Consider the following 25,398-nt stretch of genomic DNA (forward strand, 5'->3'; position numbering starts at 1 on the left):
TATTGTTGAGCATGACAACGATAAGTTACATTCGCTTGTCAAAATACCCGGCAGATGTTTTATTTTTTAATTGTAACTGTACTCAACCATCTAAAATTAACATGGCATCAATTACCATCAGAAGCCAGTGCTATAACAATAAAAAATAATATATGACATAAAAATTAAGTGGTTATTTATATTCAGAATATCAAAATAGATTACATACCAGTTAAATTTATGACTAAGCTAACACATTTATTAAATATCATTTTTCCATAGACATAGAAAACTAAAAACTTGGTTAGTTCTGTTCTTATCATTGAAACTCTAACACATTTTACTATTTATATAAAATTTTTTTTAATCCATGAAAACATGATTTTTCCAGATGTCATTTATGTGCTCTATAAAATACCAAAATATTGATGCACAAATTTTCTCTAGCTCTACCAAATAGTTATAAAGTTTTTAATTAGAAAATATGTATTTACTGTAAATATTATCAATTATTATAATGGCGAGTATTTTTCTCATTAAATTATTATCAGGTAACATTTATGCTTATTCTAATTTATTATTTTTCATTAAAATGTTTATTTTTTCTTAGGAAGGTGTTTTACTAAACATAATTATTATCTATTACTATTACTAATTTATTTATTATCTATTACTAATTTATTTTGTTCTTCACACTGATAATAAGATACAAAAGGAGAATATACCTTCTGAGGAAAATCTAACATTTCCAACAGAAACGTATTCAATTCAGTTTACATAGTGTATAGATTCGAGCACCTGTTTAGCGTCTTTAAAGTTTAAATTATACATTTCATATTGTGTTATTTGAATTATTTACAAACTGTTTTCTTTTATCTGTGTAGAAAAGAGAAATTGAGTAAAATTGGTAACATATCATCTTTTTTTTCCTTTGTGCAGATAACCTGCCCTGAATATAGTATTATTTGATATCATAGGGTTGCCATCTAGTGGCTCCGGGGGGTACTTGTTTGCTAAGTTTATAATATTGATTAAAACAAGTAGAACTTTGAAACAACGTTCCAAATTGGGATAAGTGTAATAAAATTGATATGAACTAATATAAAGATTAGTTTCCAATAATAATAACATTTTCAGATATCAAAGTTCTAGAAATATTTTAGGAAATTAAGTCAAATATTAACAACTTATGAAATAGAAAACTGTTGTGATTTTTAAGAAACCTGTATTTTCTTCTCATTACGTATTAAATATTTGGCCTATTCCATATTAGAAAAATAAATCATGTTTAGAATAGTTTTCCAAAATGACCTTTATGTTTTAGATGGGAAATAGAATCAAGTATATTAATTAAAAACAAAAATATCTCAGAATAATCCTCACTCTGATGGTTCAATAGTCAATTAATTCTTTTATGGTCACCTTGTTCATTTATGCCACAGAGATGATGATCCCCAAGGCCTTTTAATGAATTCAGCACGACTTTTATCCGTATTCAAGAAGTACAGAATCCAACATATGGTTCACATCCCTAACCACTGAATGTATTTTATCTCAAAATACATTTTCTCCATTAAAATTTCTAGTTGTAACAAGAAATTGCTTCCATTAACAATTACCACTAGTTGACTTTGATATAAATTATGTTGCCTTTTTCCCTTTCTATTACTAACGAACGTGTTTAAATAAGAGTCTCGTATAACTTTCTCTACCAAGTTATATTTTAAGTCCAGGTGTAAAGCTTCTTTGTTTTCCAGTTCTTTCATTTTCCTTATCATTCTTCTCAGTTAGCATATGTTGAATATATTAGATGAACTCGACAAATACAGCTCTTTTTTAAAACTTATAATCTTCAAATTTTTCAAATTTACGTTGATTCACTAGTTGTTAATTTCTCTCACATTTGTTTCTGTCTCCCCTTCCCTTCTTCCTTCCTCTCCCCCTTTCTTCTCTCTTATATAATATGTATAGTTTTAAAGTAAATTCCTTTTGTGGGAAACTTGTATTTTACTTATTTGTATCCTATGTAGTTTTTAAGTATCCATAGTAAATTTTGAGAACTGAAAAAACAATTTACAATTTTTTGTCTTTTGGTATTAAAAAATAGTTTATTATAATAACATTTCTAAAAACTTATTTTTCTTAAACTTTTGAATTCGATTCATGTCTCATTCTATTTTTATATCTGATATAACAAGAGCAAACATTTTCATTTTTTAAAAATTAAATCACTTAATTCAAGTTGAAAATTAACTTCCTTACAAAATGTCCTATTTATAACTGGTTACTTTCTCATATATTAAACCATATGAACATATTTAATCTATTCAAGTTTTTAAAAGTTTTAAATGCCTCACCTTAGGAAAAAATCGTCATAAATATTGAAACATTTTTTAATCTAATCACTAAGATTTACAAATATGACACTCAAGTTTTCTCAAATTCTATTTATATACTTGGTCTTTTTTTATATATCTGCACCTTTAATTGAGTATATAGTTAAAATATATTAAACTGGAAATACGGTTAAGTTGAATTTTCCTAAACTTTAAAGCACTTTAAATACCATGTGTATATATATATATGTACATATTCCAAATTAAACAGAAAAGCATTAATATTTTGAGTTTAGTGTAGTCATCATCTCTGTCTTTTTACAACTGACTAGGAGTATATGACATTCACAAAGAAAAGAATTTTACCACCCCAAATTGAGGTTGCTATTTCCAGCGATGTGCTGCTATCATTTGCTTCTTGGTTGTAGATTTTGCCTGGACTGGCTGAGTAAACTCAGGACAATCCTTCTGGCACCACTGATTGGTACACTGATTACCTTTTTTTGTCTCTGACAGAAGAGAACTCCAGGTCCCTAACCTGAGAGGTGCTATTTTTCCTGGAGTCCAGTTATATCCTTATGTTATTTTTCTAATTGTTAACTTTTTCTTTCTCTCCTCATAAGCTATTTTAATGTCTTTCTTTCTGGATGGCTCCAAAGACACATTGTAATGTCTTGAGACACTGCATGTATTTGTGTGTTCTTTGCTATGATTTTAGATCTGTGACCTCCACTATATGTTACAGCTAACTTCATTCATTCTGTTGGCTGCATGATTAAATTATAAGTTGTATAGCTTTTCTAAAGCCACAAACTTACCCATCAGACTTCATAGTCCCACACTAAAATCACGTTAATGGAAGCAATTTCTTGTTATAAAAACGATTTGAGTTAGATGACACATATATACCAATAATAAATAATAATAATAATAATAACCTGATGATATGAAGGTTAAAAGAATTTTAATAAAATAAGATCAAATCAGAATATTTATCAAATGCTCATATAGATCTTAGTATGTGCCAGCTACTCTTTTTTTTACTCCTAACCCTTTTGAGTCGCTATTTCTATTTATAAATGAGGAAACTGAGCGGTTAAACAGTTTGCCTAACTTTATACAGCTGGTAAGTGGCAGAGTCAAGATGAAACTGGCAGTCAGACTCTACCATGCATGACCTTAACAATAGAATTAATTTCGTAAGATCGTATTCATAATAAACCTAGATGTGTTTAATGTAATTGTGGTTTATGCATTGTCTTCAGATCCAGAAAGGAGCACTAACTTACTTTTAACTGATTTTTCCATGTAGGTAGTGAATTGTTTGCTGGACTGTACAGTGACTACTGGGGCAGAGATGCTGCCCTCTTCCGGAGCATGGGACGCCTGGCCCACATTCGCACTGAGCACGATGATGAGCGCCTGTTGAAAGGTGGGGTTGAGAAGCAGCAAGTATGTAAATGAGAACTGAATATAATTGTAGAACTCATAGGGAATTTCTCATTTTGATGATAATAACTACAAATAAAGTTTATAGTTTTTACAAATTTTAGGATTTACAAATTTTAGGATTTGTAAAATTAGCAATATTTATGAATTAAAATGTTATATATGGTATGTGTATATCATTTCATATCAAAATTAATTGGTTTTGTTATAAGACCAAATTACATTTATAGCAATGTTTAGAAATCATTTAGGTTTTAAATGGAGAAAACAAGGCAAATACATGAAAAGTGAAAAACACTTTCATCTAATAAGTTGTTTTATCAGTTAGTATAATTTTAGATTAACTGATTGTTTTGCTATTTTAATAGGAATGATTTTTAATATTTAATATAAAATTTCAAGGAAAATATTTTATTTTTGTATAAATAACGAAAATTAAACTGAAGCTTTTATGTGATATATAATTTATTAAAATAACACCATTTTGTTTTAATAACTGTTTTACCTTTTTTCTAATTTTTTTACCTCTATAGAACCAAAATTTGTAGGTTCATATATGATTCCTGACAATGAAGACCAAGATGACAACAAAGTGTATTTCTTTTTTACTGAGAAAGCTCTGGAGGCAGAAAACAATGCCCATGCAATCTACACCAGAGTAGGGCGGCTTTGCTTGGTAAGGAATGCATTTTCCTCCTCATTAAGCTTGCTTACCTCGCAATTTATGGTAAGGCCTTTGTAAATGTTTTAGTAGGTTTCTAATTTAAGATTTTTATCTACTATTTAGTAGGCTTCCTAATCTTTATACTTCATATCTAGTGAAAGTTTTCTCTTGAAAGAGCTTTGCATGTTGTATGATTTTCCACATTTTCAAAGCCATACTAAGAAGAAATAGTCTATAATGAAGCTGTACTTCTTACCCCCACAGAAGTTTGAGCTCCATTTAAAAAAATTAATTTAACCAAAAGCTTTTTAGTTTCTTTAGTCCACATTCTAAGTCATTTATGTAAGTATGTTTCAACAATTCAATTGATTGATTCTGTAGAAAAAACATCTGTAATTTATTGGGTATTCAGATAGATTATTTGGGAACTTTTGAAACCAACTGAAGTAGCAATATATATTGACAGAATATTTCAAGTATAAAGTTAATTAGATATTTAACAAGAGATTTGTACATGTCACTGTATATATGTATGTGTATATATTGTGTGTATGTGTGTGCAAATATATATTATATGTATGTCATGTGTGTGTATATTTGAAGCTTTTTTTCTAAAAGAAAAAAGGAATGGATGCTTCCATATTTATGAGATAAGCAGATTATATAGCAATAAAATAGAAAATGTTACTATATCATAAAAGCTATAAAGTATTATTTAGGAGAGACCCCTGTATTAACACTGTCTAATGCCTGGAAAGTATATTTAATGGACCAGTGTGAAAGTACACTACCCAGGTGGAATGTGCAAACCTAAAAAAATTGTATGGGGAATTGTATTTATGTTATTATCTGAGGATTATGCTAAATTTTCCACATTAAGTAAAAAATCTGCAAGTTTAATACTACAAAGCCTGTTATTGGCAAAAGTTCTTTAGGTACCCACTTAACTGCTTTTTATTTTTTACAGAATGATGTGGGAGGGCAGAGAATACTAGTGAATAAGTGGAGCACTTTCCTAAAAGCACGACTGGTTTGCTCAGTACCAGGATTGAATGGAATTGATACATATTTTGATGAATTAGGTAAATATTGGGAGAATTATACTTTACTCTTTGTGATGTATTTTCTACATATGTATTTTCTCTATAACCCTCACTTTCCATAGCATATATAGAAAAACTTGTTTTCTGCAATGTTTGATTTTTGTCTAACTTAGAGCAAGTTTTTGTTCTTTTCATTTTGGCCAGGTCCATGTGGTGGGGCAAAGGAGTTACAGGGACAAAAATAGACCCTTTTCATTAGCTTAAAGCACTTCTTGGTCCTTTCTTGAGACTCAGCTCAAAGCCACCCCGAACAGCCAAGTATTTCACTGTTGTGATTGGGGCATGGTTGTATGACTGTATGTGAAAATTTATATCTTAAAATCTATAATGAGTTCTAAACTATTTTATGACAATATATTTTCTTTATGTGCAAAGAGGACTGAAAGTACTAACTAATGTAATGGTCTTCAATTTTTCAGAGGATATTTTTTTGCTGCATACTAGAGATCGTAAGAATCCAGTGATATTTGGACTCTTTAACACTACGAGGTGAGAAATGTACATGATCAATAAAAACATTATGAAACAAAATATGCCTCACTCCTTCTCTGTATGTCTAACTTGGAAAGACTATTGACCTATTGTCATTCTCATTTTCCGTATTTTATAAGTCACCAATTTCTATTTGTTAGCCCGTGTTTTCAGTTGCTTTTTCCTTTTCTAAAAACTTATGAATTGTTTATTTCTAGAATTTTCCATTTAATGTTTTTGGACCGTAGATAACCATGGGTAACTGAAACCATGGAAAGTGAAACCTCAGATAAGCGGGACTGCTATACCAATGAAGAAAAATGTAAGATATTTATGGCAAAGCAGACCATTGACTGCAGATTAAAATCGTGCACACTGTGTTAGTGCTGAAGGGCCAAGTGCAAAATATGGAATGCCTCAGGGATTTTCATGTCATCCTTGCACAGAGGCCATGCTAAGCGTCTCTGTATCATTCCAATTTTAGTAGATTGCTGCCGAAGTGAATACTGTTCTTTCATTTTTAAAACCTTGATCTGAATCTAGACCCTTATTTGTTTTTGTTAGAAGTATCCCAGCATCCTGCTATGCTCACTCTCCTAATTTCTTCTCTCTCTCATCTACAACAGAATGATTTTTTTTCTCATATAGTTTATAAGATATCAGTTCCATGCTATAGAGTCTGGAATAATCTTTTTATCAAGGCGTCATTATTAATATGTTTCAGGTGTACAACATAATAAATTAATATCTGTTTACATTATAGTGTGCTCACCGCCAAAAGTCTAATTTCTATCTGTTACCATGCCCCGTTTTCCCATTTCACTTTCTCTTACTCCTCTTCCCCTCTGGTAACCACCAATGTGTTATCTGCATCTGTGAGTTTGTTTTTGCTTCATTTTATTAGTTCGTTTGTTTCTTTTTTAAAAAACATTTTACATATGGGTGAAATCATATGGTTTTTGTCCTTTCTGTCTGACTTATTTGTGAATCTGACTCCAAAGGCAAGGAAAACAAATACTACACATCTTTTAATCAGCATATAAAATTTTCCAAGTCAGGCCCTCAAGACTCTCTATCAATTGTTATCCACTCAGCTTTGGAAGTTTTTCTTCTAAGTTCTCTAATGCTCTGTTTTTGACACCCTGACAGAATCCTAGTGTCTACTTTATTAGTTCCCATCACTGTGATTTATTTATCTACTTCTGTTGCTTCTAATGACTTTCTTTTCTAACACTGATTTACATTAGTTCTTCAGTATTTGTCAATTGTCATCTTCAAGAAATATTCCTTGTTCTTTAATCACAAAACAGTTCACTCACCCTTGATTCTGGTTGTCCTACTGCTTTGTGGATTCATAGTGAACACATGTTTGTGATTTGCTTTCCATGTTTAAATAAGATGCTCATGTTTAAGGCTTATAATCTATTGTTTTTCTTTCTTATGTTTTTATATTTTGTATGTATTGGAGAGTGCTGGAAAAATATAATTTTCTGTGTATTGATACAGGAATAAAAAATATAATTCGAATAGGTTTAGAATATAAAATATTTCTTGTGTGTTTTTCCAAATAAGGCAGAGTGGAGGTGAGATGACTGAAGTGAAAAATATAGAATATGCCTCAATTCTCTTCACAAGGATTAAATGATATAACTTAGTTCCTCTTTTGCATTGCACTGGTTTTATAACCATGTATAACTTATTTGCTTAGGGTTTCTCCACAAAGCTTTTGTTTAATTTTTCAGCAGGTGATTTCTTATGCTCACTTCAAAAAAAATAATAAAGCTCTTTTTACATATCTCCTGCTATTGTAAGGAGACCTTTTTTTCCAACAGAGAAACATGGAAACAATGTTGCTATCAATTGTTCCTTGATGTAAAGAAAAGTAGTTAATGTAGATTAGTGGATATCACAGTCCATACAAAATCTTTAATTTGTTTTTAACTTTATCTTCTCCCCTATGCCAGTAAAGAATTTATGCATGGCATGGTAATTTCATGGCTTTCTGTGATAAATACAAGCTATAGGATATTTAGTATAGTTTTCTGTGGGTTAGTATGATCGGTTTATAAGCTACTTTCCTAAATGATAAAATAGTGGATCTATCCAGATTTTAAAGACAAGACATCATTTTATTACATAATTTCAATTTTGACTGTTCAATTTATACATAAATCTGAGGAAAAGTTTTCCCAGCTGTTACCTGATGTAAGGGTTCATTTTCGTAGCATGGTGATCAAAGGTTTATTGTCACTCTTTTGTGAGTCTATTTCTGGTTTTCTCACTATGGCAGGCATTTCCAATTGCTTCAAGGTGTGTTATAAAATGTGTGAATTGATGCCCTAAGACAGTAACAACTGTTGTTCTACAGGTGTGTGAGAGTGTAGGAACTTTTATATTTATGAAGAACTTTGCATTTTGCAAAGCACTTTCACAAACATTAATTATTTTGATTCTCACAACAAGAGGACTGGGGAGATGTTAGACTTCTTTCAGGTGCTGCCAAATTAAGAAAAGGGGCCAGAATTTTAAAACACATCATTGAAAAATGTCCTTTTGAAAAATCTTATTACATGTGCCCCCAATAAAACTCGCTACATAGTTAGTCAACTACTGTCTTTATCCTCTTCAAGTAGAAATTTTTATCAAGGAAATAATTTTAGTTGCTGCTAGTTTGGGAGGTAAACAATCTGGATTTTATAATTTAAGTCATTTTCCCCAAGTTAATCTAGTTCAGTCTAGTCATCTTTCCACTATACCACAGTTTTCAGTGACCTGGAGGAAGGAATATACGGCAAGCTTCTTAACGTCTACATGACCCCAAGGTAAAGAATGGAACAAAGCCCCAAATTTTCATGAGACTTTAGCTTGTTATTCAGATCATATATGCTGAGAAATCTAATAAAATGTAAATAGAATTTGTAACAATATTAACAGCATGGTGATTAGAATAATACTGTCTGCTCTGAATTTGTAACAACATACAAGGAGATAAAACTTTAAAATGAATAATTCAACTTGGGAGTGAATCTTTTTGAATATTAAAGCCATATCTTCCTTAATAAAAATATAAAAATGCAATATAAGACTTAGCAATAATAAAGTGAAGTGATACAACTAAGTACTTTTTTTATTTGAACAATATAATTTTCTATTTATTATAACAAACAGGCAAAGAAATAGTAAGTTTTGGAGTTTCAGTACTTGAAATATTACAATAGTTAATATTTCTAGAATATCCTATGCTTAAGGGATTGCAACTTTTTTACCCAAGAGACTTTACCTTTGTTATCTATGTTGTCTGGAGGGTTTGACTGACTTCCTAGTCATTTCCAGAATAGTAATTATCTTTTTTTTTTTCCAGTAATATATTTAGGGGGCATGCTATATGTGTCTATCATATGTCTAGCATCCGGGCAGCTTTTAATGGACCATATGCACACAAGGAAGGACCCGAATACCACTGGTCACTCTACGAAGGAAAAGTTCCTTATCCAAGGCCTGGTTCTGTAAGTTTAGACATTTAACAAAGTGTTGGTATATTTTAAAGGCTTTTAGTAATATTTTGTTCACTGTTTCAGATGCTTTACAAAACTTTGTGTTAAACAATTAAGAAACTCTACACCTAAAAATATGCTTGATCACTTACATGATAGAGAAAAATCACTTCTTATATCTAGTCATATACTTGTTATTTAGTGAAAAGAATCTATGATGGGTACATCTTAGCAGCATTATGAAGTATATATTATCATTGATATTTTGGCTAAGTATCCCCAACTAAAATTTTATTTTTAAGTGTACTAAAAAATCATTACAGAAACATCCAATAAAACGAGCATCATATTCCTCCCTGCCTCTTCAGAGGAATTAGTGCCAATTTTCAAGCAGGAGACTGGAACCACATTTTCATATTCTAATATTTGAATCAACCTAAGTTTCTCCTCACTTCTCGCTGTAGCATATCTAAAAGAAGCTTTTTCTCTGCCTCCTCAGAATACTTAGCATCTCGTTGAACATCCTTGCTGGCTCCTACAAGAAAAGTGCCAACACAAAAGTATCGCTAGAGTACAGGAAGTTCCACTGCTTACCTCTGAACTGGTGCTACCAAAATTCTCCCTAACTAACCATTCAAACTTTCATGTTTTTGATTTTGCACGTATCTAAAAATGATGACAATGATGATGATGATGACAATGATGATTTTGCATCATGTATATTGTGTGCAGCTAGGTTGGAAAAATGTACGATCATTGTATGTGCTATGTGAGCTTTGGAGAACATTTAACTTGTCTTGCAAGTCAAAGTCTACTCTTTTATGAGCAGCTGGTGAACACCCATCACCACACTGATTCCACAAGTACTTGCAAGTCAAGTAGAAACCGTTTTTGCAGAGCCCAAATCCAAAGTGGAAACAAACCTTACCTCCATTAACAAGTGTAAGGCTTTACCATTTCAATCACTGTCTCTTACTAGCTTAAAATTATGACTTCTAGTAAGACATAAAGTATATTTTATTTCACTGTATTGATTGAAATTATAATTTAAATGGAGAAAACCCACTTCTGTGGCTTTGCTGGAAATGCTTCTTGAAACCACATGGTATTAAAGGAGATTTGGAGGAAGTGTCTGGTTACTGAACTGCTTCCAGGCTGGTACAAAATGTTTCCAATTATATATCATAAAAGTACACTCAAGTGAAAAATTTATGCCAAATTAAGAAATATGGCCTGAATTTTTAAAACAAATGATTAAAAATGCCCTCTTTGCAGAATCTGATTACTAAACTACTAAACTATTTATACTCTAAAGTAGAACATTTTTATCAACATAATCATTGCAATTGCTGCTGGTTCTGGAGGAAAATATGTGAAACAAGGGAGCACTTAATAACAAGCACGGCTCAACACAGTTAAAGGTATCCCAAGAAGTAACCTAAGGTGCTATCGAATATTTATTTTTAGAGGCGGTAATTTAAGAATTGAGACATCTTATAGCAAATATTTCTGGCTTTCTCAATTTATTGTGTCTAAACCATGCAGAAATAACACAAATTCATACAGATAATAGTAGAACACAACGATTTTTTTTCTTGAGCAATAATGATAGAATTTGAATGTTTCTATGTTACAACATTAAACTCTGTAGTCACTGACACAATTGGAATCGTCACCAATCATATTATCATAGTCTCAAGAATCTTGTGCTGTTGCGATCCTTAATTTGGGGAAGGTAAGTTTTAGCACAACAACAAGCCTTCTTGTTTTGCTATGAACAATACATTATTCACCTTCAAAATTTAATTTACAATGTGAAAAACTAAGTTTAAGGAAAGGGAAAACAATTACAATATTTATGATGTCACACTATTCATTACCTCCAAACTGTACCAGTATTAAATATACTTTACTTTTCCAAAATTTCACTGCTTTCTGTATATTTCTAGTGCTGCTTGTTTGAAATAATTCAAGCTCACTTGCAATTTTTAATGTGGACTTTATTTCTGTAATGAAGAATATATGCTCACTAGATGTTTCTAAATGAACAGTTAATTAATTGAACATATCCACTTTCTAATTCTTTTCATAATTAATTATAAATTTGCCATTTAGATTTAAGACCAAAAAAATGATCTCATTCACTTGCATTTTAGTGTGCCAGCAAAGTGAATGGAGGGAGGTATGGAACCACGAAAGACTATCCCGATGATGCTATTCGATTTGTGAGAAGCCACCCACTTATGTACCAGCCTATAAAACCTGCCCATAAAAAACCAATACTAGTAAAAACAGACGGAAAGTATAACCTGAAACAAATAGCAGTGGATCGAGTAGAAGCGGAGGATGGCCAATATGATGTTTTGTTTATTGGGACAGGTAAGAAGATTAGAAACACTCAGAGGTATTTAAATTGAACCCTAAAATCAATAACATTATTAATATTTAAAAAAAACTATCAACAAATCTCCTTATGATCCATTACCTATATATACACTGCTTATTTACCGCAATGGGTAAGAGGGTTTGGGGCAGTTACAACACATAATTCCTAATACATGGTCAATACTTAATAGATTGAACAAATGAGTAAGTGAAAGAACGAATAATTGATGTTAATAAGCAATGCTAGTTCCAAGTAGAACTTACCATAGAGGAAGTAGGGGGCCATAGCAAGGATGGTTCTCTTGTCATTCCCCAGGTCCATTCCTACCTTCTGCTGCTCAGTAAGATTTCAAGATTTTTTTAGACATTTGGGACAATCATTTCACCTAGACGAGTAATTACAGCAATGTTTATCAGGCCCCATCAGAATCAACCATTTGTACCAAATAGGCCAAGTATTACCCATAATGGAAATAAATTTTTAGATCAAAGCTATAATATCCTGTATTAATAAAATAAAATATAATATATATGTTAAAAGTGAAACTTTTAAATAAATCTATAATTACAATTAATACTATTTAGTGGATCTAGCTTGTAGAAGAGAACTTCGAATCTTTTAGCATCCAGAGAAATATGTAGCAAATTCTGTCACATACTTTAAAATTCTATAGTCATTTAAAAAGTTTTTTAAATGATCATTTCTTTCTTTTTTCATATACATTATAGTAGTTGCTACAGCAGTTGCTATTTAGAACAGCAAGTATTCTACCATATATAACTTTAATCATAGCCATATAATTCTAAAGAGACATTGCATATGCTCAGATCAGGAATCAGTATATAATATTGACTTTGGTACTTGGACTGCTGTAGTTATAACATTTTTAAAAAGCAAAGATTTAAGTAAAGAAACATTCATCTGATTTGCAGAAGTTGATTTCTGGTGCCGGCTACATTTTATCCATTTATTTTAGGAGGTTAGTGTTACTAATATGCTCTACCCTATGGAATCAAGATTAACAAAGCATCTGATTTCTTTGACAGACTTAAAATCACCTGGCCATGAATTCATTCATAGCAATGTCTAACAAAGTTAAAAAAAAGTTTCATAAGCAAGATTATATTTGGTAAAATTAATCATAGAAGAATGTATGTTATTTTTAAATGTCCCAGAAAGTAGTCCAAGAACATCTTTAAAAGTATTTTTTTGTTATTTGACCAAAACCATTTGAGAGAATTTTCAAAATATTAGGTATATATTTACACTATCATGTAAACCATGTTTAACTCAAAGATGTAATCATATTGAACCACAGCTTTTCAGCACAAAAGAACATATTCAGTGAATGTGTGATGAATACAACATTGGAAAATTCCACAAATGATAGGTATTTCCCCAAAATTTAGCAGATATGTGCTTTAATATTTATCTATCTTTCTCTCTATTGAGTCCTTATTACAAAATCACTAGTTACAAATTAATAATTTGGGTTTCATCTTTCTTTTTGTTTAATGTAGTGATTGCACAATACTAATCATGTGTGCTTGGTTTTAAAAATTATAACAATTTGCATTCCTTTTAGTGTATGATAGAGGTAATTGTTAATTTTTTTAATCAAATTTTATTAACATAAGTATAAGATTTGATATTTCTAAAAAATTGCTTAAGTACCATAGAAACTCTTGGACCATTACCTCCAAAGTACTTTTTTTTTATTTTCTGAGTTATTTCTAGCACTACACCAAATTATTTTTACAAGCAAATTAGTATCTTATCAAATTTTTCATTGGAAATAACAAGTGCAGAATATCAGGAATTATAAAAATAAGGTAGAACTTTAAAATATGACTATAAATTTATAAAATTGATCATTACAGAAGCTAAATGATTAGTTCAAGAGGACTCGTTATACTAGTCCCTCAATAGCATATATTTGAAACTTTTCTTATTAAAAGCCTGTGTGTATGTGTATATACTTATACATAGATAGATAAATAGATAGATATCTGCAGCGTGTTGTTTTCAAAAATTAAAAGTATAGTTTCTTATCAGGAAAGTAGTTTTAGGTAAAAATTTTTCTTTCGTCATACATCAAAGAAGCTAAAATAATTTGGTGTCTATGCTATATTTCATTAATTCCAAAGATTTTGATTTCTGTACCCTTAATTAGGTTTGTGAATCAAATTATTTGAAAAATAATTACACATTATTTGAGTTATGTTTTGGCTAGGCATATAAAGTTGACTTTTTTGAAAATATGAATACATAAGCAATATAATACATAAATGATTAAATGTTTCATGAATCTAGATTTCAAATCTTATTTGAATTCATAGTTCTCATGTGGTGTTTTTAATTGTTTGAAAACCAGTTTGTGACAAAACTTCTAGTTTATCTCTTCTTTTGCTTTCTTACAGATAATGGAATTGTGCTGAAAGTAATCACAATTTACAACCAAGAAACAGAATCAATGGAAGAAGTAATTTTAGAAGAACTTCAGATATTCAAGGTATTTTTAGTAAAAAATATAAACATTTGTGTATCACAGATAATTGCAAGTGAGTTGTAAATAGGAAAGACATTGCATCAGTTTTTTTCTAATAGATATGAGTTCAAAATGAATTGAAGTTAGGAATGATTAAAATCCTTATGCATCTATTTTATTGTCACAACTATTTAAATGAAGAGGCCAGTGGTTACCTAGCATGAGAAGAATTTCAGTAAATGAACTGTAACCTAAAAAAATCACACTTAAAGCACATATGAATTCTAGAATCATTATTGCAAAGTTTCATCTTGTAGAAATGTACTATTAATACAAACAATTGAAAAATAGCAATACGTTTTATAATGGGGATATTGTGGTATGATAAGTATATTGCTTTTTATTATAGGATATCAATTATACAGAGAATTCACTAAAAAGGAGAAAAAATGCAAAATGATCATGGAAATATCAGATATGACAAAAACAACTGTATATAAGCTCACTCACGCACACACACAGAGTCAAGTCTCAATATTTGTAGGAGTTATGATATTTAAAGAGATAGTGAACACTGAATTCATAAATATTGACCATTGCTTCTAGAAGAAGTATATGGTTAGGTTCCAATGAGTCTCTGGTCACAGTATTTTTATCAACTGATCAATATATAGCTTTGTTTAATGCGTGTTTCTGATTAAAGACACATTATTTAGTATATATTGTTGATTGATTAACATTGAACTTGCAGCCATTAGCACTATAACTCATGCCTGAACAAAGCTTATTGAACACACATATTTTCTCCATAAGTCACGTCACAGCCTCGGATCTTAGGAATTCTGGACAGCACATTGGCACTATGCTTGCAGGCCATTTTAAACATCAAAATCACCAGCAAAAAGCACAAAAATGTGGAAAAGTGTCACCAAATAGTCCATGAAAAGGACTCTTGTTTACAACATGAATGCTGAAACAGCTGAATCAAACTCAGCTGGGACCATGCACATTGGGCAACTCAAACTTTTTGCTACTCTCTGCATTCACATATCACTGATTGACTACAAAACACCACAAATATTGATACTGGAGTTACAGATAAATTTTATCAAGTAGGCAAATTTGCAAACAGAATTTCCAAATGATGAAGATTGACTGTATATATATGTAATGAATATATATGAAAATGTTTCTATTTGAGTTTGCACATTGGGCAACTCAAACTTTTTGCTACTCTCTGCATTCACATATCACTGATTGACTACAAAACACCACAAATATTGATACTGGAGTTACAGATAAATTTTATCAAGTAGGCAAATTTGCAAACAGAATTTCCAAATGATGAAGATTGACTGTATATATATGTAATGAGTATATATGAAAATGTTTCTATTGATAAAAACCAGTTTCTTTCACCATGGCTGTATCGAATGGCGATAAGCCAAACCCACATCTAACCACATTCCTGTATCAACCAGTTTATTTTGCATATAGGACCTCTGTGTAAGATTTCATTTCACATTAAAGACCATAGCTCTCATATTAAGAGCATCCACCACAGTATTTTGTCAATATAAACCCTTAAGAAACATTGTCACCTGAATGAATAAATGAATGCACACGTGCATGTATAAAGGGTCCTATAGTTTAAATTATTTTTAAAAATGACACAAGAGCAATTTTTTTCTTTCAACAAATAATTCTTCTAAGAGTGATTATCCGCAAAGTGGATCCCACCAGCCAATTGTTTCTTCACATACAGAACTGATCTGAGTTTGCGGTGTTCCTTAGATACACTCTAGTCTTAATCGCCATGCCTAGAATAATGTATAAGCTCAAAGTTATGCTATAGGTTGCCCTTCTTCTGGTGCAATTTTAAGACAATAAGGTTATTCATCTTGTTCAAAGCATCCTGGGTTCATGGTTATTAACAACAATAATTACAACAGAAAAGTTTTTTTATTTTGGCTTGTGTTAAAACAATTAAAAATTTAAAAAAACAATTAAAAATTGCATGGTTTACTAGCAATACATAACTGTTTTACTTTTAATGGTTCAAATATTTTAGAAGAAAGAACACTCTGACTTTATCATTTTATTTAAAGATATTTGAGTTTCCAAAGCATGAATAATATTCAAATGCAAATACAAAAATTACATTCCAGAATAAATGGTAAGCTGCTTAAATTATCCACAAATTATTACTTTTTTCATCTATGTTATCTGTCTCACTCTTTTAGAAAAGGTTTTTAAATAGAAAGCTATATTTTAATAATTATATTTGCCTAGCAATTTACTAAAATGAAAGCTATAGGCTGCTTGGCATAGGACCACTTACGTATATGATTTCAGGTGATTTATAACCATAAATATAGTTTTCTATATTTTTTTCTTAAAAAGAAAACTTTTGTAAATTTTTCAGGATCCAGTTCCTATTATTTCTATGGAAATTTCTTCAAAGAGAGTAAGTTGTGTGTGTGTGTGTGTGTGTGTGTGTGTGTGGATGTGTGTGTGCATTCTATGAGTTAAGGTCAAAGGATAAAGAGCGTAAGTACATATACTTATATGTGAACAAGTTACACTTTTATTCTGACAAAAATATATAGTAATTCACCTGTAATAGATTTTTATTTTCTATTTTTAGAAGATAAACAAGAGTAGATTTATTTCTATAATCATAAGACTTTATGCCATTTTTTTTGCTAATATTTTTGCAAAAATAATAGTAATGATGTTATTACAGAAGAGTGTGCAGTGAAACACAAACTTCTCTTCCATTTGCTGGTACCAGTTTCTAGTGTAAATTTCTCAGAAATAGTCATTGCATATATTCCTCAAATTTATAAATAACATTTTATGTTTAGGAAAATGGGAACATGTAGTGCTAATTGTTCTGCTACTTGTCCTTTTTTACTTAATGGCATATCTTACAGTTTATTCTGCATCATTCTATATACATATCTATATCACTCTTCTAAATGTTATATGTCAATGTGCAGTTGGTGGGAATATAAATTGGTGCAGCCACTATGGAAAACAGTATGGAGATTCCTCGAAAAATTAAAAATGGAACTACCGTATGTTCCAGTAATTCCCTTTTAGGTATCTAGCCAAAGAAAATTAAAACACTAATTCAAAAAAATATCCTCCCCCCGTCCCGTTCACTGCAGTGTTATTTTCAGTAGTCAAGACGTAAAGCCTAAGTACCCATTGATGGTTAACTAGATAAAGAAAATGTGATAAAAAGAAGGAAATCCTGCCATTTGTGATAACATGGATGGGACTTGAGGACATTATGCTAAGTGAAATAAGTCAGAGAAAATTACCATATGAACTTCACTTATATGTGCACTTCACATATGTGTGTATGTGTGTGTGTGTTTGTGTGTGTGTGTACAAATAAACTCTTATAGGCACAGGTTGGTGGTTGCCAGAGGCATGGTGTGGGGATGGGCAAAATGGGTGAAAGTGATCAAAAGGTACAAACTTCCAGTTATAAAATGAATAAGTCCTGGGGATGAAATGTACATGGTTATTATAGCATGGTTATTATAGCTAATAATACTGTATTATAGATTTGAAAGTTGTTAAGAGAGTAGATGTTAAAAGTTTTCACCACAAGAAAAAATAATTTGTACCTGTGTATGGTGAAAGATGTTAACTAGACTTGTGGTGATCATTTTGCAAAGTATACAAATATCAAATCATTGCATCGTACACCTGAAACTAATATGTTACATGTTGATTATAGGCAATTTTTAAAATGTAAAAAAAGACCATTTTCTTATTCAAACTCTTATTGAATATTCCTATAGATCTTTTCAAAAGACCTTTAATGTTAGATGATGAATCTTTCTTTTAACTTAGACAATGAGCAAAAGAATACTCAACTGCTTAAGAACTTGTCAAGTCACTCTAGCAATTTTGTTGTTCATGCATCCAAGCCTATAAAAGTATCTACCTTGGAAAAATTAAAGTATCACTGTTCCATTATCTGAGTAACTGCAGTAACTTCGGTGACTATTCACAGAGGTAATCTTGTCTAAATGTGAAAATCTAAGTGTACGAGCTCAGTGAGAATTCTCTCCATTTCTGCGAGTGGCCTCTCTCTCCTTTGCTGTCTACAGCAACAGCTGTATATTGGATCTGCTTCTGCCGTGGCCCAAGTCAGATTCCATCAGTGTGACATGTACGGAAGTGCTTGTGCTGACTGCTGCCTGGCTAGAGACCCTTACTGTGCCTGGGATGGCATATCCTGTTCCCGATATTACCCTACAGGCACACATGCAAAAAGGTGAGAGAGTGTCCTTGATGGAATATTTCTATTGTTTAGGAAAACCCTAACATTTCTTTTTTTATCTTTTCTTTTCTACACCCATTCCATGAAAATAACCATGTTGTTTTTATTTAAATAAATCATAGTCATATTTGATTCTGAATAAAAGCTTTGAAAACTTGAATTTTTCCTGAAAATAGCTCCCATCAATTATTGTGTAGAGACTGGAGCTGAGAGTACTGCTGGATGTCTCTTTTCCCACCCTGATTTGAATCAGTGCTTCGCCCTCCTTTTGCTGCAAGACATGAAACCAGTTTAGATAAACTTAAAATGTGGAAATGGCAGGCTACCACATATGAGGGATTCAAAGACTTAAAAGGAAAATAAATAAATAAATTCTAAAATACATCCTGCATTTGCCCCATGTCCTCTCGACCAGCTGGTCTTCATTTATTTCATTTTGAAAGTGAATATTTTAACTCCTAGGCAAATGCATGACCTGTATAATTAATGAAATGTGCTATTTAATTCAACACAAATGAAAAGCACCTAATGACTTCCAAACTGTAATGTCTAAAGTTCAGCAAGGTCATTGACACTTGTTAGAGAAGGTAAATCTCAGGATTCTTTGAATAGGAGATCTTGAGGTGCAACAAGTATTTTGAAAAATGAGGACATTTCTTTACTCAAGCCATATGAAATTGTGCATTCTTTGGGGGAAAATGGAAGGGAAAATATTTTTATTAAATTTACAATAAAAAATTATGTTTTCCTTAATAAATTGACCAAAGACAATAAAAAGCAAAAACAAAACTATATATAATTTCCTTGTTGAAAGGCAATTTTTAACTTCAATTATTCTTACTCTTTCACTTTGGGTTACTTTTCTTTAAATCATTTTCAAAATTTAATTTAATCATTTAATATAGTTTATTTTTATAGGTTCACATATATAGTAGAATTTCATTAAAAAAATTAGTCATTAATTCAAAACATTTGTTTATTTGACCTTAGATAAATTAACGTTTCAATAAGTAAGGATATAATAAGCTAATAAACAGATAATGAAAAGATGCTGTGAGAGGACATTTATGAACTAAATAAGTTACCAACTATATTAAGAATTGAGTAAATTAATTGATTTTATACAAATGCTTATTGATATTTGAAAATAATTTTTATAGAATATAGCCATGTTATTTGAATATATTTTTAATGACTTATTCACCCATTAAGCCAATTACTGTAGTATATGTGAGAGGCATAGAGAAATAATCACAGCCCCTAATCTATGAGAAATAAGAATGTAAAGTGGAGAATGGAGTTCTAAGTAAGTAGATCACTACTGAGACTTACCAGGTACAAGGTACTGGACTAAGCTCAATACACATAATACATTATTTAATTCTCAAAATAACCCAGCCTTTGAACTCAGTCTTGAAGATAGAGATACAAGGTGATCCTAGCTAAAGGGAATTAATTGTTTGTACAAAAGCATAGAACATTCAGAGAAATTTTTTTAGTTCCATAGGAGTGAAGTAGGGGAATCTGAGGGTGAAAAGGTAATTTTACCAAAAATAATAAAGTTAATTATTATACTGTTATTAGCAACAATAAAAATGTTTACAAGCCTTGCATCAAATACTTATGAATAAAATGGTTTTTTTTTATTAGACATTCAATAGTGATAATAATTTCACTGAGCAGTTTCCATTGCTCAATATTTCTTGGTATATGATACATCTCATAAGAGTATTTAAAAGGGGTGGGTGAAAAGAGTTATTTAGAAAAAGATAAATGAATGGAAAAAATTGTAGACAGGAAGGAGTGAAACGCTGGAGTCAGGAGCTGTGCTTCATAAATGAATTAGTTCAGTTCAGTGACATGTAATAGAGATCTTTCAGTGGTGTCAGATTCTTTTGAACCATCACTCACCCCTGGAGGAGAACTTTTTGGATAAGTTCCAGCACATGAAGGGAACATAGTTTGCTTTTATAGCAGATCATTTTGCTTCAGACCTAACTAGCAGCAGAAATTAGAAACTGGCCATTAAAATAAGTACTTTTCTGTTCATAGTGAAAATGAGTCAACAAAGAAAAAATATTAATTCACAATCCAAATCACTTGTTTAAAATAGTCTTCCAAAAGCACTATAATTTATAGAGCTAGGTCTTTTTCTTCTCTTTCTTTTGTATTTTGTCTATTTCCAGTGTTCTCTTAAAAAGTTTCTAAGAGGCAAAGGATGTAAGAAAAATATGCAATTTTGAGAATAAAATGTAACTTTGCTTAATCTTTCCAAAATTCCTGAGCATTTGCATTCCTTTTTAAATGCTGAAATAAAGGGTAGCTATATTATGATTGTACAAATGAACTGAAACCTCGAAGAATGTGCTATCCTTCTTTTTAAATGCACATTTCCAATTATTTCAAACAAAATTTTTGCAGTTATTATTCACACCGCTTATCTAGAATTATCTGATTCTACTTTCCTTTATTCTCACGTCATTTTAAAATAAACATGACACAACATCGTTCCTGAAAAGGAAACTATCTCCCATTTTATTGATTTACCCCTGCTCCGTTATTCATTATTGTTCATCACACTTTGGATTCCTAACACCAAAGAAATACTCAGGGAAGTGAGAATTTAACGAAAGCAGTTTAATTCTCATCTAGAGCTGCTACCAGTTGTATAATAGCTATACATGTTGGTATAAATTAATACAAGAGCATAAAACTTTTACTTTTGCTCTTTACTGTCAAATTCTATTTTCAATTTAACCGAATAGAATGATTCATGTGGCAGTTTTATCTTAACTTGTAAATCCCAGGTCTTTAGGTAGGGTTTTCAAATCAACAATAAAAAAAGTATAGTTTTACACAAAGGTCATAATCCTAAAAATTGATTGGAAGTGTTCATCTAACTTAGGTTTTAATATAGGGAAATTCTTAAGCAATTGCTGTTCAAGTATTGAGTTGCTAAGTTCTCACATCTGAACTCATATGTGAGAAAACACTCTAACTCCGATAATGTTCCGTTATTATTTGAAGGCAGTGAAGAAAACCTAGAGTAAAACAAAAACAAAAACAAATGAGACGAATTGATTTGAGGCATCAGAACAATTTTAGAACCAGGAAATTGAAAGATATGTATAAAGTCATACAGAGTCAGTGGTGGCACTGGGATTTGAATCTGGCTCCCTTTTCCAAATTTTATTGTTGCATATGTTAAAGCATCTCATTGTCGCTTTGGATACCTCACCATCTCCGTCTAGGATAAAACTTCTGCTTTGTTGTTTGTCTTTCCCATAATCTTGAAGAAATGCCATGAGGAGCAAGTGGTATTTTCTGCCTTTATGTAATACTTCTATTTTTATTTCTAATCTGAATTAATATGCTGAAGATCTTGATTTTAAAATTTCAGTACTAATAATGACAATTTTCATTATCTAATTCCTCAGGAAGATGCTTATAAATTTAAAACAAGACATTCTGAAAACATTTTCTCTGAAGAATGTTATTTTTCAGTTACATATCTAAACAATCTATAAAATACAAAAATATGCTAGAAGTGATCCTAATTCTAATAGGCAACAGGTCTTGCAAGACACTATGTTAAAAATCTATACTATATCATCATATTAAATAAAGGCATATAATTTCTACACATTATATCTGAATAAAAGAGTAAGTTGAATATCTTATTATTTTATCTTTTTATTGGCAACTATGTATATATTAATTGATAATGATAGTAATAAAACAAAATATTTGGATTCAGATACCTTTTCACATGCGCCTTATTATTACATATAATATAATGCCTCAAATCTCACTGTCTTTGTCTGTACACATCTCTTACTACCAAAGATACTCATTTCAAACCAGTTTCAATTCTTATTGAACTAAATTTTTAACTAAATGTAAAAAGAAGCTTTTTAGATTACTGTTTCCCAATCCAGAATTCAAATTTATGTGAATATTTAAAGAATAGTTTTATATAGATCTTATCCATTGAATACTATTCAATGGAGATATGGAAAACTATGAAACTTGGATTTTATCCTTGTTTCACATGACCAATCAATTTTTCAGTAGCAGAATACCACTTGAATCTTTAATGCAGTTGGCTATATTTTAAAGTCTGGAAAATTGAAATCTGAATGTCTCCTAAATTCATTTACTTTCTTTCAGGCGGTTTCGCAGACAAGACATTCGGCATGGAAATGCAGCTCAGCAATGCTTTGGACAGCAGTTTGTCGGTAATCCATAGAAAATCAATTGCTATGGGTTACTTAGAGTGTACATTGAAGAGAAACTGCAAACTTCTTAAAAAGGATCCTTGTTTTCTTTGTGATCGATATATACAAGAACAATGTTACTGAAAGTATTTTCTTCCATTAGTTAAAATTTTGTGGATTTGACATATAATTTTTACCTTTTTTACTTATAAAATTTATAAATAAATTTTATATACCACTGTCAAACTTTACTATTAAACCCCAAAACAGAGTAATCCTAGAACAGAATGATGCATATTTTAGGTAGCTGATGTCATAGCAATTTGCAGGACTTAACTCTTCATCTCAACACTGGGAATATCTTCACCATGTTATATAATTTATGGTACATTTATCAAGAGTGATCTAACTTGTCTCAAGTCACCTACTAAGCTTTGGAATAGAATAAAGCGTAAAACTTTGATTCTTTCACCAGAGTAGGGTAAGCCAAGAGCTCGGGTTGGTGGGTACAGATTGGATTTCTGAAGAACTGTGGTGGGTGGTCTGATGGATAAAGGATGAGAGAAAATTTCATTTTTAGGCAAATGTAAGGGAGTCGAACAAGACAGAACGATAGTGTCATGTCTTTCACGCTATGATAGTGGATGGTGAACAGACTGTGCTTGGTGTCACTGGTTTCACAGATTTCATAAGAAGTAACAGGGGGAAGGGACACTATGCCTGAGAGACCAGCAGTGCTTCCACACAGATTCAGAGACTGCGGTCCAGTAGTAGTTTGCTAGACCTCAAGGGGACTCAGGTTTTTGTGCAGGTCATAAGCCTCTGAGAATATTGGCTAGAGAAAGGCAGGATCTTAATCTTAGGGAAACAGGGGTCAACTTTGAAGGTGAGGAGGACACAGGAATAGGGAAAACCTCCTAGGGCCTAGTTGTTGAATTTGATCTTGGTTAAAACAAAAAAATAAATTCTATGGCTTTTATTACCCACTTTAATTAGGTATACTTGCTGTATGCAAATTTGAGTTCAAGTCCAGTGAGAGCCTTTCTGGTCTGAGATACAGATTATAATCAGGAAGCTTTGGTTCACAAAGTCCTTAGTACAATTTCATATTCTTCTCTTAGTGCAGGAGCCCAATATCTGGATAAGTGCAATTCCTTGTCAATATATCACTCACGCTTAGAAAGCACACATCACCTAGATTTCTGCTTTCTGCTTTTGTCATCATGAATTGGGTCCTATGTCTTGAGTGAGCATTTGGTTCTCACCTTCTTTTGCCTGCTTTGAAAAGCACTTACCGTTGATTTCCCATAAATTTAACACTGATGATGATTTTAACACTGACTCACCTTCTTACTGTCCAAATTGTCTCATCCTTTGGAACCAAGCTCCCAGTTACTTCCTCTATCCCATCCCATAGCCTGCTGTGCCTTTTTAATGTTAAAATTTTTTTATGCAACTAACTCTAAATAACTTCGTTAAATGACCTTGCATAAAAATTTGCAATAAGTAATCAAAGTTATTCACTTTGTTGCAGGGATCATATACATATATATATGTATGTGTATATATATATATACATATATATATATGTATATACATATATATACATATATATATGATCTCCCTTTCAAAAGCACATATATATATATATATATGTATATACATATATGTAAATATAGTTTTAAAAGATTATTTAAAATATTTTTTAAATATTGCTTGCCAATAAAATCAAAGTCTCAGGCTGATGTTAACATTCATGTTGTAGGGGATGCTTTGGATAAGACTGAAGAGCGACTGGCCTATGGCATAGAGAACAACAGTACTTTGCTGGAATGTACTCCGCGATCTTTGCAAGCAAAAGTTATCTGGTTTGTACAGAAAGGACATGACACAAGAAAAGAGGAGGTAATTCATAGCTGCGCATTCACACCATGGTGTCTTGCATATAGTGTGCAATTAGTAAATAGGTGATAATATGTTTATGCTTAAAAGAAAGTCTGTTGTTTATATATGCCATTTTAAAAGTGGATTTATTTATTATATGTTATTTACATACACATAAAGATTTTTAAATACTACCTAGATTTTTATATACATCTATATTTACATACATAATATAAATACATTCTATATCTATATAATTTAGATCTTGAAAACTAGATTATTATTAAAGAGGAATTAAAATAGAAAGAAGAAAATTTGATTATATTAATGGGAGATAGATCTTGGTGGATATTAGAGAAATGGTCCTTGATAAAGAGAAGGTCGCAAGTTGAATAAGGGAAAGACATTGTAGAGACCTGCCTTAGGACATGAGGGGGAACCAACAGGTGCAGAGCAGATAGTGAGTCAATGAAGTTTCCACCTCATTTTGGCAGTGGAGACCAAACACGTGTCATTGGAAGCAAGATTACTGAACCCAAATGTAGAGCATGTTGACTTTTTATGCTTTTTCTCTACCTTATAGTGAAACTAAAATCTAACATGTTTTTCATCTAAAATCATAAA

General features: G+C 31.2%; 1 protein-coding gene and 1 non-coding gene across 2 annotated transcripts in view; one reads left to right on the forward strand and one right to left on the reverse strand.

The window, feature by feature from the left end:
* The window catches only part of SEMA3E (semaphorin 3E), a 234,294-nt gene that overhangs the window by 193,035 nt on the left and 15,861 nt on the right, over nt 1-25,398 (forward strand). The window contains exons 6-16 of the mRNA XM_006925735.2: nt 3,628-3,747; nt 4,298-4,440; nt 5,396-5,510; nt 5,951-6,020; nt 9,364-9,508; nt 11,653-11,875; nt 14,303-14,394; nt 16,796-16,837; nt 18,501-18,667; nt 22,844-22,911; nt 24,656-24,795. Coding sequence (XP_006925797.2) covers nt 3,628-3,747; nt 4,298-4,440; nt 5,396-5,510; nt 5,951-6,020; nt 9,364-9,508; nt 11,653-11,875; nt 14,303-14,394; nt 16,796-16,837; nt 18,501-18,667; nt 22,844-22,911; nt 24,656-24,795 — 1,325 coding nt within the window. The remainder of the gene's footprint in view (nt 1-3,627; nt 3,748-4,297; nt 4,441-5,395; nt 5,511-5,950; nt 6,021-9,363; nt 9,509-11,652; nt 11,876-14,302; nt 14,395-16,795; nt 16,838-18,500; nt 18,668-22,843; nt 22,912-24,655; nt 24,796-25,398) is intronic.
* On the reverse strand, nt 6,404-6,506 carry LOC112474039. The gene has a single exon (XR_003044252.1). It is a non-coding gene; the product is annotated as a U6 spliceosomal RNA (small nuclear RNA).

The sequence above is a fragment of the Pteropus alecto genome, unplaced genomic scaffold, assembly GCF_000325575.1.
Source record: "Pteropus alecto unplaced genomic scaffold, ASM32557v1 scaffold69, whole genome shotgun sequence".
Lineage (NCBI taxonomy): Eukaryota > Metazoa > Chordata > Mammalia > Chiroptera > Pteropodidae > Pteropus > Pteropus alecto.